The sequence below is a fragment of the Cryptomeria japonica genome, chromosome 3 (assembly GCF_030272615.1).
Source record: "Cryptomeria japonica chromosome 3, Sugi_1.0, whole genome shotgun sequence".
Taxonomy (NCBI): domain Eukaryota; kingdom Viridiplantae; phylum Streptophyta; class Pinopsida; order Cupressales; family Cupressaceae; genus Cryptomeria; species Cryptomeria japonica.
Window position 1 is genome coordinate 766,331,815 of NC_081407.1, and position 13,763 is coordinate 766,345,577.

General features: G+C 35.7%; 1 protein-coding gene across 1 annotated transcript; it reads left to right on the forward strand.

Annotated features, from left to right (window-relative positions):
• Positions 1–1,193: 1,193 nt before the first annotated feature.
• On the forward strand, positions 1,194–5,127 carry LOC131038289 (receptor kinase-like protein Xa21). The gene is made up of 2 exons (XM_059218568.1): positions 1,194–4,310; positions 4,397–5,127. The coding sequence occupies exons 1-2, from the start codon at positions 1,229–1,231 to the stop codon at positions 4,831–4,833; spliced, it is 3,519 nt and encodes a 1,172-aa protein (XP_059074551.1). The 5' UTR covers positions 1,194–1,228; the 3' UTR covers positions 4,834–5,127.
• The last annotated feature ends 8,636 nt before the right edge of the window (positions 5,128–13,763 follow it).

The following is a 13,763-nucleotide window of genomic DNA, read 5'->3' on the forward strand; positions in this document are numbered from 1 at the left end:
CCATAATATTGTAAGATCAATGATGTGGTAAAATTTCTTAATGCAACTACACACCATATGAAATGTCAATTTGAAAATGAGATTTATTCAGTAGACATGACAAGACTTTTCTTCTTGAGCACAATGCTACCTCATATAGTTGATAGTTGTCTACTTGAAGAATAAATTTATCTTGTTTGATGTAGCAAATTTTAATTTATTTTTCAATACACATCGTTTTATAAACTTGAAAAATAACATCATTTTTTTGACTTGGTAAGATTTTCTTCACTTGATGTCACATTGTATTGATTTTTTTTAGGAATGTCCATTTGAAAAAGTAAATTTTTTTTTCAATTGATTAGAGTTTTCTTACAAACCAATGGTATTATACCATTAACAAGAAAGTTCAATTTAGATTAAAAGAAAAAACAAGTGAAATATTGCTTTAAAAAAATTTTAAAAAAAAGCAAAAAAAAACAAGCTCACTTTTTCTTTGTCCATCTTAATGTTTTCCCTTTTTGCATATCATTATTTGTTGATTGTTCATTATGATTGTTATATGATAACGATATTCCAACAATAAATAATTTCAAAAAATATACATAAATAAAAAGAAATTGTGGTATATAAATTCTTAAAACAATTCACTCCTTTAATATTATTAAACAATAATATGTATACTCTAAAAAATTAAATAATATAAAAAAATTCTTCACCTAATATAATTATACAATATAAAATAAAACTAACATTAAAATAAATTTATTTAATAGATGTAACAAGACTCGTCTTTTTGACTTTGCTATGATATATCTTTCTTTTAACCACACCATTAAATATTGAAGAATATACACCTACCTATACTTCTTACGTTAAAGTCCAATTTATTATTATCTCATTTTTCTTTCAATGTCAATTTTATATAATGCCTCACACAGCCAAGATATTAGAAAATACTATCCCCATGATGTTAAAAGAGCAGTAATAACTAATATGCATCCACCATAATATCACCAGGAAATTAAACTCTAACAAGGAAATAACTTTTTAAAAATCAACGAGCCTGCAATTGTAAAACACCGTGTGCTTAATTAATTAACTTGTTTCTCATCTTACAGACCTAATTTATGTATTGCCTTAATTTTAAAATTCGACTAACGTGGAGTTGTACAACTTTATAGACTGCCTTGTGCGTTTGTGCTGCTCTTGTCCTGTTTTGCTCTGCTCTGCTCTAGTTTGCTCTACCATGGCTCCTCTCTTGTTCTTCTGTTTAATGCTTTCCATCATTTCAATCTCTGCTCTTCCTCATTCTCTCAATGATAACTCACAACAACAACAACAATATTTGCTCTTGCAATTCAAAACGGCCATTTCGAACAACAATAACATTTCCCTGACCGACTGGACTTCCCATCGCCCCCTCTGCAATTGGACTGGCGTTACCTGCAATCTCTCTTCTCACTTTGTCGTCGCCCTCAATTTATCCAGCATGAACTTACATGGCATCATCTCTCCTCTACTGGCGAATATCTCTTTTCTTCGATCCCTTGATCTCTCCAACAATGCCCTCACTGGTACCATACCACCTCAACTCGGCCAACTTCCCCATCTGCAGCTACTCTGGCTCTACCGCAATCAATTGCAAGGAACCATTCCGCCCTCTCTCTCCGCTTGCCGCAGTTTGTATAACTTGGCGCTCTCCTATAACCAACTGCAAGGCAGCATTCCACCCGAGTTGAATCGCCTCACAAGCTTGAAAAACCTTTACCTGGGATCAAACAATCTCACAGGTACCATTCCTCGCTCTCTAGCAAATCTGTCCGCTTTAGTTGAACTGTATTTGGAAGAGAATGATCTCACAGGTACCATTCCCCCTGAATTGGGAGCCCTGCTTCAACTAAAGGACCTTTCTCTTTATAGGAATCAGCTGTCAGGCACCATTCCACCTCAACTCGGTGAACTTCCCCGTCTGCAGCTACTCTGGCTCCACCGCAATCAATTGCATGGAACCATTCCGCCTACTCTGTCCGCCTGCCGCAGTTTGTATGACTTGGCGCTCTCCTATAACCAACTGCAAGGCAGCATTCCGCCCGGGCTGAGTAGCCTCACAGCTTTGAAGAACCTTTACTTGGGAGGAAACAGTCTCACCGGTAAAATTCCCCGTTCTTTCAAAAATATGTCTTCTTTAGTTCTTTTGTATTTGGAGGATAATGATCTCACAGGTACTATTCCTCCTGAACTGGGCATGCTCACTCACCTACATGAGCTACACATGAGTGAAAATCACCTATCAGGCAGTATTCCTTCCTCTTTAACAAATCTCTCAAAATTGAACGAATTAATTTTATATCAAAACCAGCTAAGTGGGCATATTCCATGGGACATTGGTAACAAGCTTTCCAATTTGACATACCTCAGTTTATGGGCAAATCAGCTTAGTGGAAACATACCAAATTCAATTGGAAATTGTTCCAGACTCGACACACTTACAGTAACTCAAAACCGGCTCGATGGAATAGTGCCAATGGAACTTGGTAAGTTGAGCCTCCTTACCGTGCTTTATCTAAGCCAGAATCAACTTGTTAGTACCAGGAGAAGCACATTGGACTTTCTGAATGCTCTCACAAACTGTTCCCACTTGGAATTAATAGATGTGTCAGACAATCATTTCACTGGTATATTACCTCCATCCATCGGCCAACTGTCTTCCAATCTCTCTCGCCTGAATTTATCCCACAACATGATTAGTGGAACCATACCTCAGCAAATAGCCAATCTGACAAATTTAACCTTCTTAGATTTAGGCAGTAATCTTTTCAGTGGCAATATTCCACCTGCAATTAAAAACTTCCGCTTCTTGGAAAGATTGTATCTGAATGGGAACAAATTAGATGGAAGAATTCCAAGTGAGATAGGTCAAATGCAACATCTCGGACTCTTGGATCTTAGTAAAAACCAACTAGCTGGAAAAATACCAGAGTCCCTTTGTAGCCCCCAACAGCTTAGGCGTCTTCATCTTCAGCACAACAACTTATCGGGTGAGATCCCTGTTAGTTTAAATGGATGTCGGAATTTGGAGCTCCTTGATTTCTCTTACAATAAGCTGCGGGGAAGCATACCTCGTGAAGTCATTGTCAGCCTTCAAAACCTACAATTCTATCTCAATCTTTCGTGGAATTCTCTTGAAGGGTTCTTGCCACAGGAGATGAGTAAAATTGTAAAGGCTCAAGCCATTGATATCTCTGGAAATCGACTTAATGGAGTGATTCCAAATGCTCTAGGAGATTGCACTGAACTAGAGCATCTAAATCTGTCCCACAATGCCTTTGATGGTCCAATACCAGATTCACTATCCAAATTACAAAATCTCCAAGAAATGGATCTTTCTGCCAACTTTTTGTCAGGTTCAATACCAATGTCTCTTGGAAGACTAAAAGTACTTAACTACATGAATGTTTCTTTCAATAAATTGTCAGGTCAAATTCCAGAAGGAGGGCTGTTTCCGAACAGAACTGTTATAACATTGTTTGAGGGAAACCTTGGCCTCTGTGGCCCAAGTAATTATTCATTACCTCCATGCCCAAAGCAGAGCCGGGAAAAGCATTCACTCCTGATAAAAATTGTCTTATCAGTTGTTGGAACCATTGCTTTATTATTAGTCTCTTTCATTATAGGAATGCTATGGAGGCATAAACTTTCAAGAAAACTATTGCATCCCTCAAACTCTTTTTTTCAAAGGCTCGGCTATCCAAAATTTTCTTATCAAGATCTTGTAACTGCAACATCTGGATTTGAGGAGTCAAACTTGCTTGGAGTGGGTAACTTTGGATCAGTCTATAAAGGCATTTTGAGGGATGGTAAGATAGTTGCCATCAAGGCTCTTAATTTACACAATGAGGAATCTCATAAGAGCTTTAACACAGAATGCAGAGTGTTAGGTAGGATCAGGCACCGCAACCTCATCAGAATCATAAGTGCTTTCTACTACCCTAGCTTGAAAGGTTTGGTTCTTCAATATGCATCAAATGGGAGCTTGGAAAAGCATTTGTATTCTGACAGAGATGATCAGGACTTTTTTGAATTGGGATTGAGTGTGTGTTTGAGCATTTCTATAGATGTAGCCCATGGCATGGAATATTTACATCATGATTGTCCAATGCAAATTGTTCACTGTGATTTGAAACCTAGCAATGTGCTCCTGGATGCCAATATGACAGCCTTTGTGACTGATTTTGGTATATCCCGTTTAATTACCACTCCAAATTCCACAGATTCATTGAGTACAGCAACATTTGCCCTCAAGGGATCTATTGGCTATATTGCTCCAGGTAATGGTTTTTTAATTATGTTTGCATTGGCATTAACCTTTTCCTTAGTAGTTTTTTAAGAATTTCGTGAACAAAATTGGTTGCAGAGTATGGATTGGGCGGGAGTGTTTCTATAAAGGGAGATGTTTACAGTTATGGAATTCTGATATTAGAGATGGTTACAAAGAAGAGGCCAAGTGATGACATGTTTGTGGGAGACCTGAGCTTGCAAAAGTGGGTGAGGTCAGCTTTTCCTGATAGAGTGGCAGAGATTGCTGATAGTAGGTTGCTGAGGGATATGAATTCAAGCATGGAAGAAAATGGATTTCTTCTTTCATTCATTCATGTTGGTTTGCTATGCACCAATGAATCGCCAAGAGAACGACCCTCCATGAGAGATGTAGCCAGGGCCTTGGAGAACATCAAGACGTATTTGGTGGGAAATGAAGCCTCTTCCAATTTAACATCTACTATATCAGACCTCTTACGCAATACCAATTCAAGTCTATTATCAGCATCAGATAGTCGAAGTTCTACATTTTAGATGTTTTGAGTTCCATCAAGTACTTTTGGTTTTCTATGTTAGCTAAAGTTTATCATCTTTTACAAGCTGCAAAATTCATATTGTAATTCATTAAACAAGTAAGATGTTCCAAGTCATGTGCATGCATATGTTTATATGTGTCGAAAAATGTGTAAATATTATCCATGGAACTTCCTCTCTATTTTTGCAGAATTTTAAGAACTTTTTTTCCCTTTTCTCCTCGATACTCATCATTCTTCAACATCAAAAAGATGAGATCGATCCAAATGTTGTAACAAATATGAATACTCATATCTAGAGAGAATAAATTATGAACAAGGATTTGAAGATAATCTATTTCTGAATTTGTTTGAATAGTTTGGAATAGCTTTAAAAGATGGTTCATTCTATATGATGTTGCCTGAAAAATTTATTCAAATCTTTTAGACCTATATTCAGATACAAGCACATAGCCTTTAAATTGATGCAGGAGCATCATAATGGAGGCTTTTGTTTTGTTTTATTTTGTTGACCTCAACCACCATCGTACAGTATGAGTTGTATTTTTTTTTAAATCTGAATTTCTTTCTGTTTCTTTTGAGCTGCAAGAACCCTTGTACAGGTTAATAGATGAGCAACAACTGGAAAATGTTAATGCAGAAGCCTAAGCGGAAGTTTTAAACTGAAAAAAAAATTAAAATGACAAGCATTTATGAAGAGTTTTTGGACGTTACAGCAATTTAGGCGTGATGTTGGGGAAGTTTCTAGAAATTATTTTTGGGGGATTTTGGTTTTAAAAACAAGAACAGAGTAGCAGTGTGGAAGACAAGTAAGAAGAGAAGGGGAAAGAGAGAAGACAAGAATAGAGCAGCAACGAAGACAGAGAAGAAGAAAAGGGGAAAAAGAGAGCAGAGAAGGGTTACCAGTATACAGAGGAGAGAGTAGGGTGAACATGTGAGATCAAAGGGAAAACAAAGGAATGTAGATTTTGGCTCAGATTTCCCTGAATGTCGTGTAATGATTGTAAATGTCTAATTTTCAGATTTGAAATAATCAAATGTTGCTCATTAAATCTGTTTGCACTCTTTGTTTATGTATGTTCTTGTATATGGTCATTATATGAATTTGATAAGATATGTGTGTTTGACCATGTGAGTGTTTTATGAGTGCTATTGGTAATTAAAATGCCCACACCTTTTCAATATTTGTGAGTGTTTGGGTGCTTGCAGCTGGGTGGGTGCCATCATAATTTAGCCTTTATGATAATGAAAATAAATAAAAACATCATTTCAACTGCATTAAAGATCTGTCGCTACTACAAATTGCCAGATATTACCTAGCCATTAGTCTTGAGTTTTCTCTATTAGTACCGAAGAGCTGTCTTGTTTGGCAATGTGATAGAAATATATCACATTGATTATTTTATGTTACGTTTTGGCTATTCTTTTTTTAATCGATAAAGAGGCAAAAATTTTATATTAATAAAAGTTGCTTTTAACAAAATAAAATAAAAAAGGATCCTTGCTGATCAGGATAGTGGTTAAACCACCAAAAAACGAAACAGTATTGACCACCATGAGCAAACTAAAAAAAACTTCAAACAGTCTCTGCAGATTAGCAAGTTTTTGTCTATACAGAGCTTAATGACAAAAAAGAAAAGGGATTCATATCTCTCTGTTTTTTGAAAAAACCAGCAGCATGAATTAGGCCCTTGAAGCATGGCCTCGACCCCTTCTACGCCCACGACCACCTGCACAACCCCTAGCACATCCCGTTCCACTGCGGCCACCGCTGTCACTAGCACTCGGCATGTCTATCTGAGATCCTCCACTTGGGAGGGAAGGGACATTTGTTTTTTCAGCTAGGAGGAAGCCATTAAGAGTGGCATACTTTTTGAAATCTTTCTCCTTATTTAGATCTCCAGACTGATCCGATAGAACTCTCCACTTCAAGAATTCTACTGCTGCTGTTACGTTTTGGCTATTTTTATACGATGTAAATATGTTTGATGTTTAATCAAAATGTGTGGGTACAAAGTTTAAGTCAATTTAACTTGAACAAATTTGTTTAATCTTCATCTCACTTAATTATGCTGCAAGATTATTCTTTGAACACTTGTATAATCTAGATTTGAATCAATGGAGTTTATGAAATCATGTATTGTGAATAAATTTGTGAAGTGAGTGGTTCCTTTGTGTGTGCTTATTTTAAACATTGGCTGCAATTGCATCTTAATTAGTTTTTTGAAATACATGCGTTGTCATGTTTTTAGAATATTTCTTATGTACATCTTACAAGAAATAGTATTTATTAATTAGTGAAGAAAGGTACTGTGCATTATTTTATTGTATGTTCAAAATTTTGAAATAAGTTTAATTGATTTGTAATAAGTGTCAAATATTTAGAATTAAAATGTTGTACAAAAGTAAACTGTAAAATATTAGTTATTGATTGTTCAAAAAAAACATAATGAAAGAATTGAGTGAAAATATCATTTTGTGGATATATTTTGTTGCAAATAGCCATTTTATTTTTTTATGTATCATGTGAACTATTAACCAAACAATAATATAAAACATTTACACTTTGACTTACTAGATTAAGAAAATTTCTAAGTCTATAATAGCAATAAGACTTATAAACAAAATGCCTTATAATTATAAATATTTTACATATTATCCATCTATAATAGTCTAATATTTAGATTACTTTTTATATTTAGTTTATTCTCCTCTTCTATACTGTCAGTAAATAAAGGTATCATTTAATCTATGCCAATCCAAATTCACTATTTGTTGCCTTGCTATCCAAAGTAGAATTATTTATGATTACAAATGTGTATGTTTCGCAAATAGCTACCTAAAAGAATCTCTTATAAGCTAGATCCTAAAATGAGGTATCTTTATACTAAAACTAATGATAAAATTTTTTAGATTCAATCGTTGAGATATTTTAGAGTGGTGTGGTGTAAATGTAGAATCTTTTTACAATGAATAATTGGATGAGCTCAAACAAGAGGATTATCAAATGACTGTAATTGATTACCTTCAAATATACAAATGAAGCAATGAATAAAACAAAGTTGTGCTTAGTGAGCTCTAGGTGGGAAATGAATTATCAAGAGTTGGACAATTTTTTAATTTAAATTTTGAAGTCAAAGAGGTCAAATCTAGGGGTGTGAAATTGATCTACACTTGTGGAAATGACCTAGGACATGGAAATGGTAAAACTAATACGTATAATTGTGAGATTTTGCCAAGATCAAGAGCTCAATGAAAAGTACAATAGAGAGACAAAATAGATGATAGGAATAAATTGTATTCTATCAAATGCAAATACTGATCAACTAGATCATCAATCATTACATACAATGTAGATGAGTCTGCTTATAAAGGCAAGGCTAAGAGACAAGAGAGAACACAATGATGACATGTGGCTCAATGAGATGCAAGGGTAGGTAGGGGTAGGTAGGAGAAATAGTACAATATTCCACATGAGGTGGATCACCCACCAAAGGTGGAATTATCACTCCACAATAAGTGGAAATGATAAAGTAATAAAAAGATCACACCATAAAAGGTGGAAATTGTACTATATATACACTCCCAATGTAGCGCATCTCCCTAAGTGTCTCATATGCAAACTACTATGATATGCATGTACCTAAATAAACTTAAGTAAAGTGCAATTATATCCAACATGAATACATAATTACACCAACACCCCCCCTTAAGTGCAGCTTAGGGAAATGCACTTAAGTCTACAATGCAACTAAGCAATGCAAGATGGGTCTTGGATACTAAGCCATGTTAGGTACCCATGTAAAAATGTGAATGCACACAAACCAATTCAATCTCTCATAAAGCGGGGAAAGAGAGAAAAACCCAATGGGAAAAAAACCTCCCCCAAAAGAGAGATGAAAACAATATACAAATAACTCTCAAAGAAGTATGAGAACAACAAAACCCCATGCGAGGAAAATGTCCCCCTCATATGAGAGAAGAGGAGAGATTAGGTATCCCCCCCTCAATGTAGAATCTGCACCAATGGTAGAAGCTTGAAACTGAATGAAGAAACTACTCCACGAATGTCGAACAACATTTCTCCCCTTGGGAAGAAACAAAACCAAAGGTGTATCCATGAAGTCTCCCCAATCATGAAGGGAAGATGTAGGAAAAAAACCTCATAATGAATGAATTCTCTAAAAAGTGCTCAAGTGTCCCCATGTCGATGCTAAAAGTTACCCCTTCCAAAGGTGGTGAACTGCTCCATACTGCTAAAAAAGGCACTCCAAGATCTAGTGGAGATGAATGTAGAACAATATCCAAACACTCACATGTCTCCTCTAAGGATAAAGAGACCTCCTCCAACCGATGTACAAAAGTATCCACAATCATGTCAACCTCTAAAGAAGGATCATGTAGAGAATGCACAAGAGGGTCAGAGTGTTCCCTTGCAACAATCGAAGAAGAATCATCTTCATCAAAGAGAAGATGAATGTCATCAAAGATGTCTCCCAAATCTGCAATGTAGGACTCCACAAAGAAACCTACAATCTGTCATGTAGTCATCCCAATCAACTGAAGCTGGAAGACAAGAAATATCTCGCTGCACTGAATCACAAGAAGACAAAATTGTCGCACTATCTGCATCATCAGGTACAATAGGTGATGTGATATCAATAGGAGGAGATGAAATGCAAGGCTCAAGAACAGGGTCACATGTGAGAACACCCAAGTTCAAGTACCCAAAGTTCTCCTCAAAATTTGAATCATCTACATAGGAAGAATCGATCTCATCAATAGGACCAAAATGTGAAAAATAGTACAATCGAGATGCATGATCAACCACCCAAGTCACAATGATAGCTCTAGTCTCCAAGTCTCTAATGATAATTGAATCAGGTGTGAACTCCATAGTTTTCTTAGTTGCCCCATGTGTGATTTGAAAGATGGAAAGAAGATTGTTTGTCAAATGGGGTACACACAACACATCATTGAAGGAGTTATCCCCAATGGAAATAGATCCTTTCCCAATCACATCCATGTATGTATGATTGCCCATCAAAATTTGCGGCATGTTGTAAGGCTCAAATGAAGAGAACATAGACTGTGAAGATGCCATATGATGAGAAGCCCCTGAATCTAGAAGCCTTCTCCCTGAATCATGACTTTTAGTAGCATAAAGAGCTTGTCCCTTTCCTTTATCTGTCCCAAAAGAGTAATACCACCATTCAATGTGGAGTCAGGCCAAATGTGGAGAGCACTACCAAACAATCTGATATGCCAATATATAAGGTGCGATAAGGCCAATCCAAGAGTGTGGTGCAGGTAGATGTGGCTAATGGAAAAGCCCATCGTATGAAAACAAAGATCCACCAATACATGCAATGCATGAGCAGAGGATCCCGGATGGGTGGGAGAACTCCAACGGTAGTGGTGGTAGTGAGGTTGGAAGCCTACAAAGGAGGCATCAGTCATGTAGAGCGATGGACAGGAAGCAAGGCGTCCACCTGAGGGAGGAGTGGTGGTGCTCAGAAATGCCAGTGATGCGCTGCAAGTGGCTGAAGAAAGAACTGCTAATGGAAGGATAGGATGGTGGGAGAAATAAGGGCGATGTCCCACAAACCCTACAGAGTTGTGTCTAATTGGGCAAAAAATTTCTTCGAAGGCTCAAAAATGCACCTCCACCAAAAATAGGCAAATTTATACTTGATTTCTATGGAAATGGCCACCTGGACACAACCGTGAGGTCCAAATCTCCATAGGATGCCTCCAAAATTAGTAGCTCCCTAGATCTGAATATAGAAACTTCCAAAAGCTCTCCAAAAATGACTACTTAATGAAGCTTTATAGGCTCTGATACCATATGAGATTTTGCCAAGATCAAGAGCTCAAGGAAAAGTACAATAGAGAGACATAATAGATGATAGGAATAAACTGTATTCTATCAAGTGCAAATACTAATCAACTGGATCATCAATCATTACATACAATGTAGATGAGCCTCCTTATAAAGGCAAGGCTAAGAGACAAGAGAGCACACAATGATGACATGTGGCTCAATAAGAAGAATGGGTAGGTAGGAGAAATAGTAAAATATTCCACATGAGATGGATCACCTACGGAAGGTGGAATTATCACTCCATAATAAGTGGAAATGATAAAGTAATAACAAGATCACACCATAAAAGGTGGATATTCTCCTACACACACTCCCAATGTAGCACATCTCCCTAAGTGTCTCATATGCAAATTACTATGATATGCATGTACCTAAGTAAAATTAAGTAAAGTGTAATTATATCCAACATGAATAAATAATTACACCAACAATAATGAATATATGAGCATGATTGCATGGATAAATCGATAAGTGCATAATCTAGTTGAATATATTGAAATACAAGTGAATATGAATAGGTTGGAAATAAAGTTATAAGAATGTGTGTAAGAAAATAAGAAATAATTGTTGGAGTAATTCTAGGACAATTATCCAATTATTTATTAATTAGATCCTTTAATTTCTTTTTCTCTTAAGCTAAACTTAGGTCCTTTTCTAACATTAGTTCTAGATGTAGTTAAGCTTAATTTAGCTTCTACTTTGTTTTTTTTTAACTCTTAATTTTAGCATTAGGTTTTGGAACTAGGGTTTCAATCATCCTTTATAAGAATTCATTCATTCAATGTAATTGTACCTCCAATATTGTATCTCCAATAATTGTTTGTGCAATAATTTAGAATTCTCTAGTTGTTATAGAGCATACAATCTTTGCTTGATCTCTTTTCTTGGCTCTTGTGATTGATCATCAACTTCTACATGGTATCAGAGATTTTCTATCAATTTCTTGTCTAAATGCTTGAAGGATCTCCCAAGGTGTTTTTTTTGTGCATTTTGGGCTCAAACAAAGGTTGGCATTGCCTTCACAACATTGAAAATCCCTACAATGGATTATCACTTCATCAAAATTGGAGCAGTTCAAAAATCGAGTCAAATTAGCTAAGGGCACAAAAATTGATACAAAATTTGGGGGTAACTAAAAAATCTGGGCAATTTGGAGAAAAACAAAGGTCGCCACTACACTCAAGAACCCTTAGAACCCTAAAATTGCCTATCAATTTGTTTAAATTGGAGATCAAGGGATTCTTTGCAAAACTTTTAGAAAGTTTCCATTTTTGGAAATTTTCCATTTTAGAAAAGGTTCCATTATTGGCAAGTTTATGTTTTCAAAAAGTTTATGTTTTTGGAAAGTTTCTTTTTTTGGAAAATTTATATTTTTAAAATTTTTTCCATTTTTTGAAAGTTTCTATTTCAAAAAACTTCTATTTTCGAAAAGTATTTTAAGAAATTTTCCATTTTGGGGAACCCTTCAAGCCATTTAAACCTTAATTGACATGTAGTTGGTTTTTTACCCAGAACTTTGTCATATGAAGTCAAAATTGGGCAAATATAGTATTTTTAAAATGCTAATTTTAGCACCAATATGATTCTATAGGTGGTTTGGTTAGATCTTGCATCATTTTTTTGTACCAAGACTCCAAACTTAGACTTCAATTTTTCATTTTCAGGGCCATAAATTGAGTAGATGGACTCCTTTTTTTTACTTCTGCATATCATCAAAAATCTCTGGAAGTCCTGTATCCAAAACTACAATCAATTTTTCCAAAATATTCAGTGATCTTAGTTTTTATCATTTCTAAATTTTATGATTTCTTAGCTTATAAAAATGCAAAAGGGTTCATTTGTCTTGTTGTTGGGGGGGTAGAATCACCATCTTTAAAATTCTTATATTTTTCTAACCCTAGCCTATTAGTGGATCTCTCTATTGAGAAAATCGCAACTCATAACTATCATAGCTAAAAGACTACAATGATTAGATTGTTTTGGTCTAGGGGTTTATGTTCTTGTTTAGATGAATCCCAACCCACTTTGACTCATGAGTTTGAAATCATTTAGTGTAAGGATAAGATGGATCAAGCTATGGGTTTGATTGGCCTACATGTTTCAGACAATCTCCAGTTTCAAATTGATTCCTACACCATTGCTAGGGCTATGTCCAACTCAAAATTGAGAAAATTCTGGGGGGTATTAATAAGTTTCATGAACTTCATCTTGAGACAGATCTTTGACATCATTGACACTTGATTCATTTCCTTTCATTGAGGGTTTTTTTTAGAGAAGTTCAAATCCATCAGATGACAGTTACAAAGTTGTAGCAAGTAGAAGACTAAGAAGGAGTGCATCTTCTTGATTCTATCCAAGCTTCGAGGCCAATTTCAATTCTTTGCTTCATCATTCAATTCCACCATGAAAGCTTTGGGTACCACCATTCACTATGACTTCATTTGAGGTGTTTTGTGAGTACTTGATGCAGGATTAGGCTCACCTATCACAACTTGATTCAGTTTCTATTTTCCAATCTCAAGACTTGGTTTCTTAGACTCCTACATCTATAGGGAGATCAAAGAAGATGAAGAAGAAGAAGTAGATGAATAAAGACACACAATCTACTCGTCTAGCTTTAGAGTCTCATGCACATGATTCATATTTGGTCTTTATTTAAAAAGGACAACCCTAAGTGTTCCAAATGCACCAATTAAAGATAAGATGAGCAAGACTTGGACATTCTAGGTCATCTATGACATGTGGTGAAGACAAGATGAAAGGCCATGCTCTCTTTACATCAACACATTCTTAGTCCTCCAAATGGCTTATTGATTCAAGAGATTTACATCATATGGCATCATTAGATGGTATGTTATCTTCTTTTAAGCATGATTCATTTCCACATATTTTGATGTATAATAACACTTACATGAGTGTTAATTGGAGTGGTTCTATCAAGAGGTTGATGGTGGCACATGTTCAATAATGTTCTTTGTGTCCCTGGATTATCTTCCAATCTTATTTCCATCTACCATACTACGCATAGTGGGATAGGAAAGATAGTT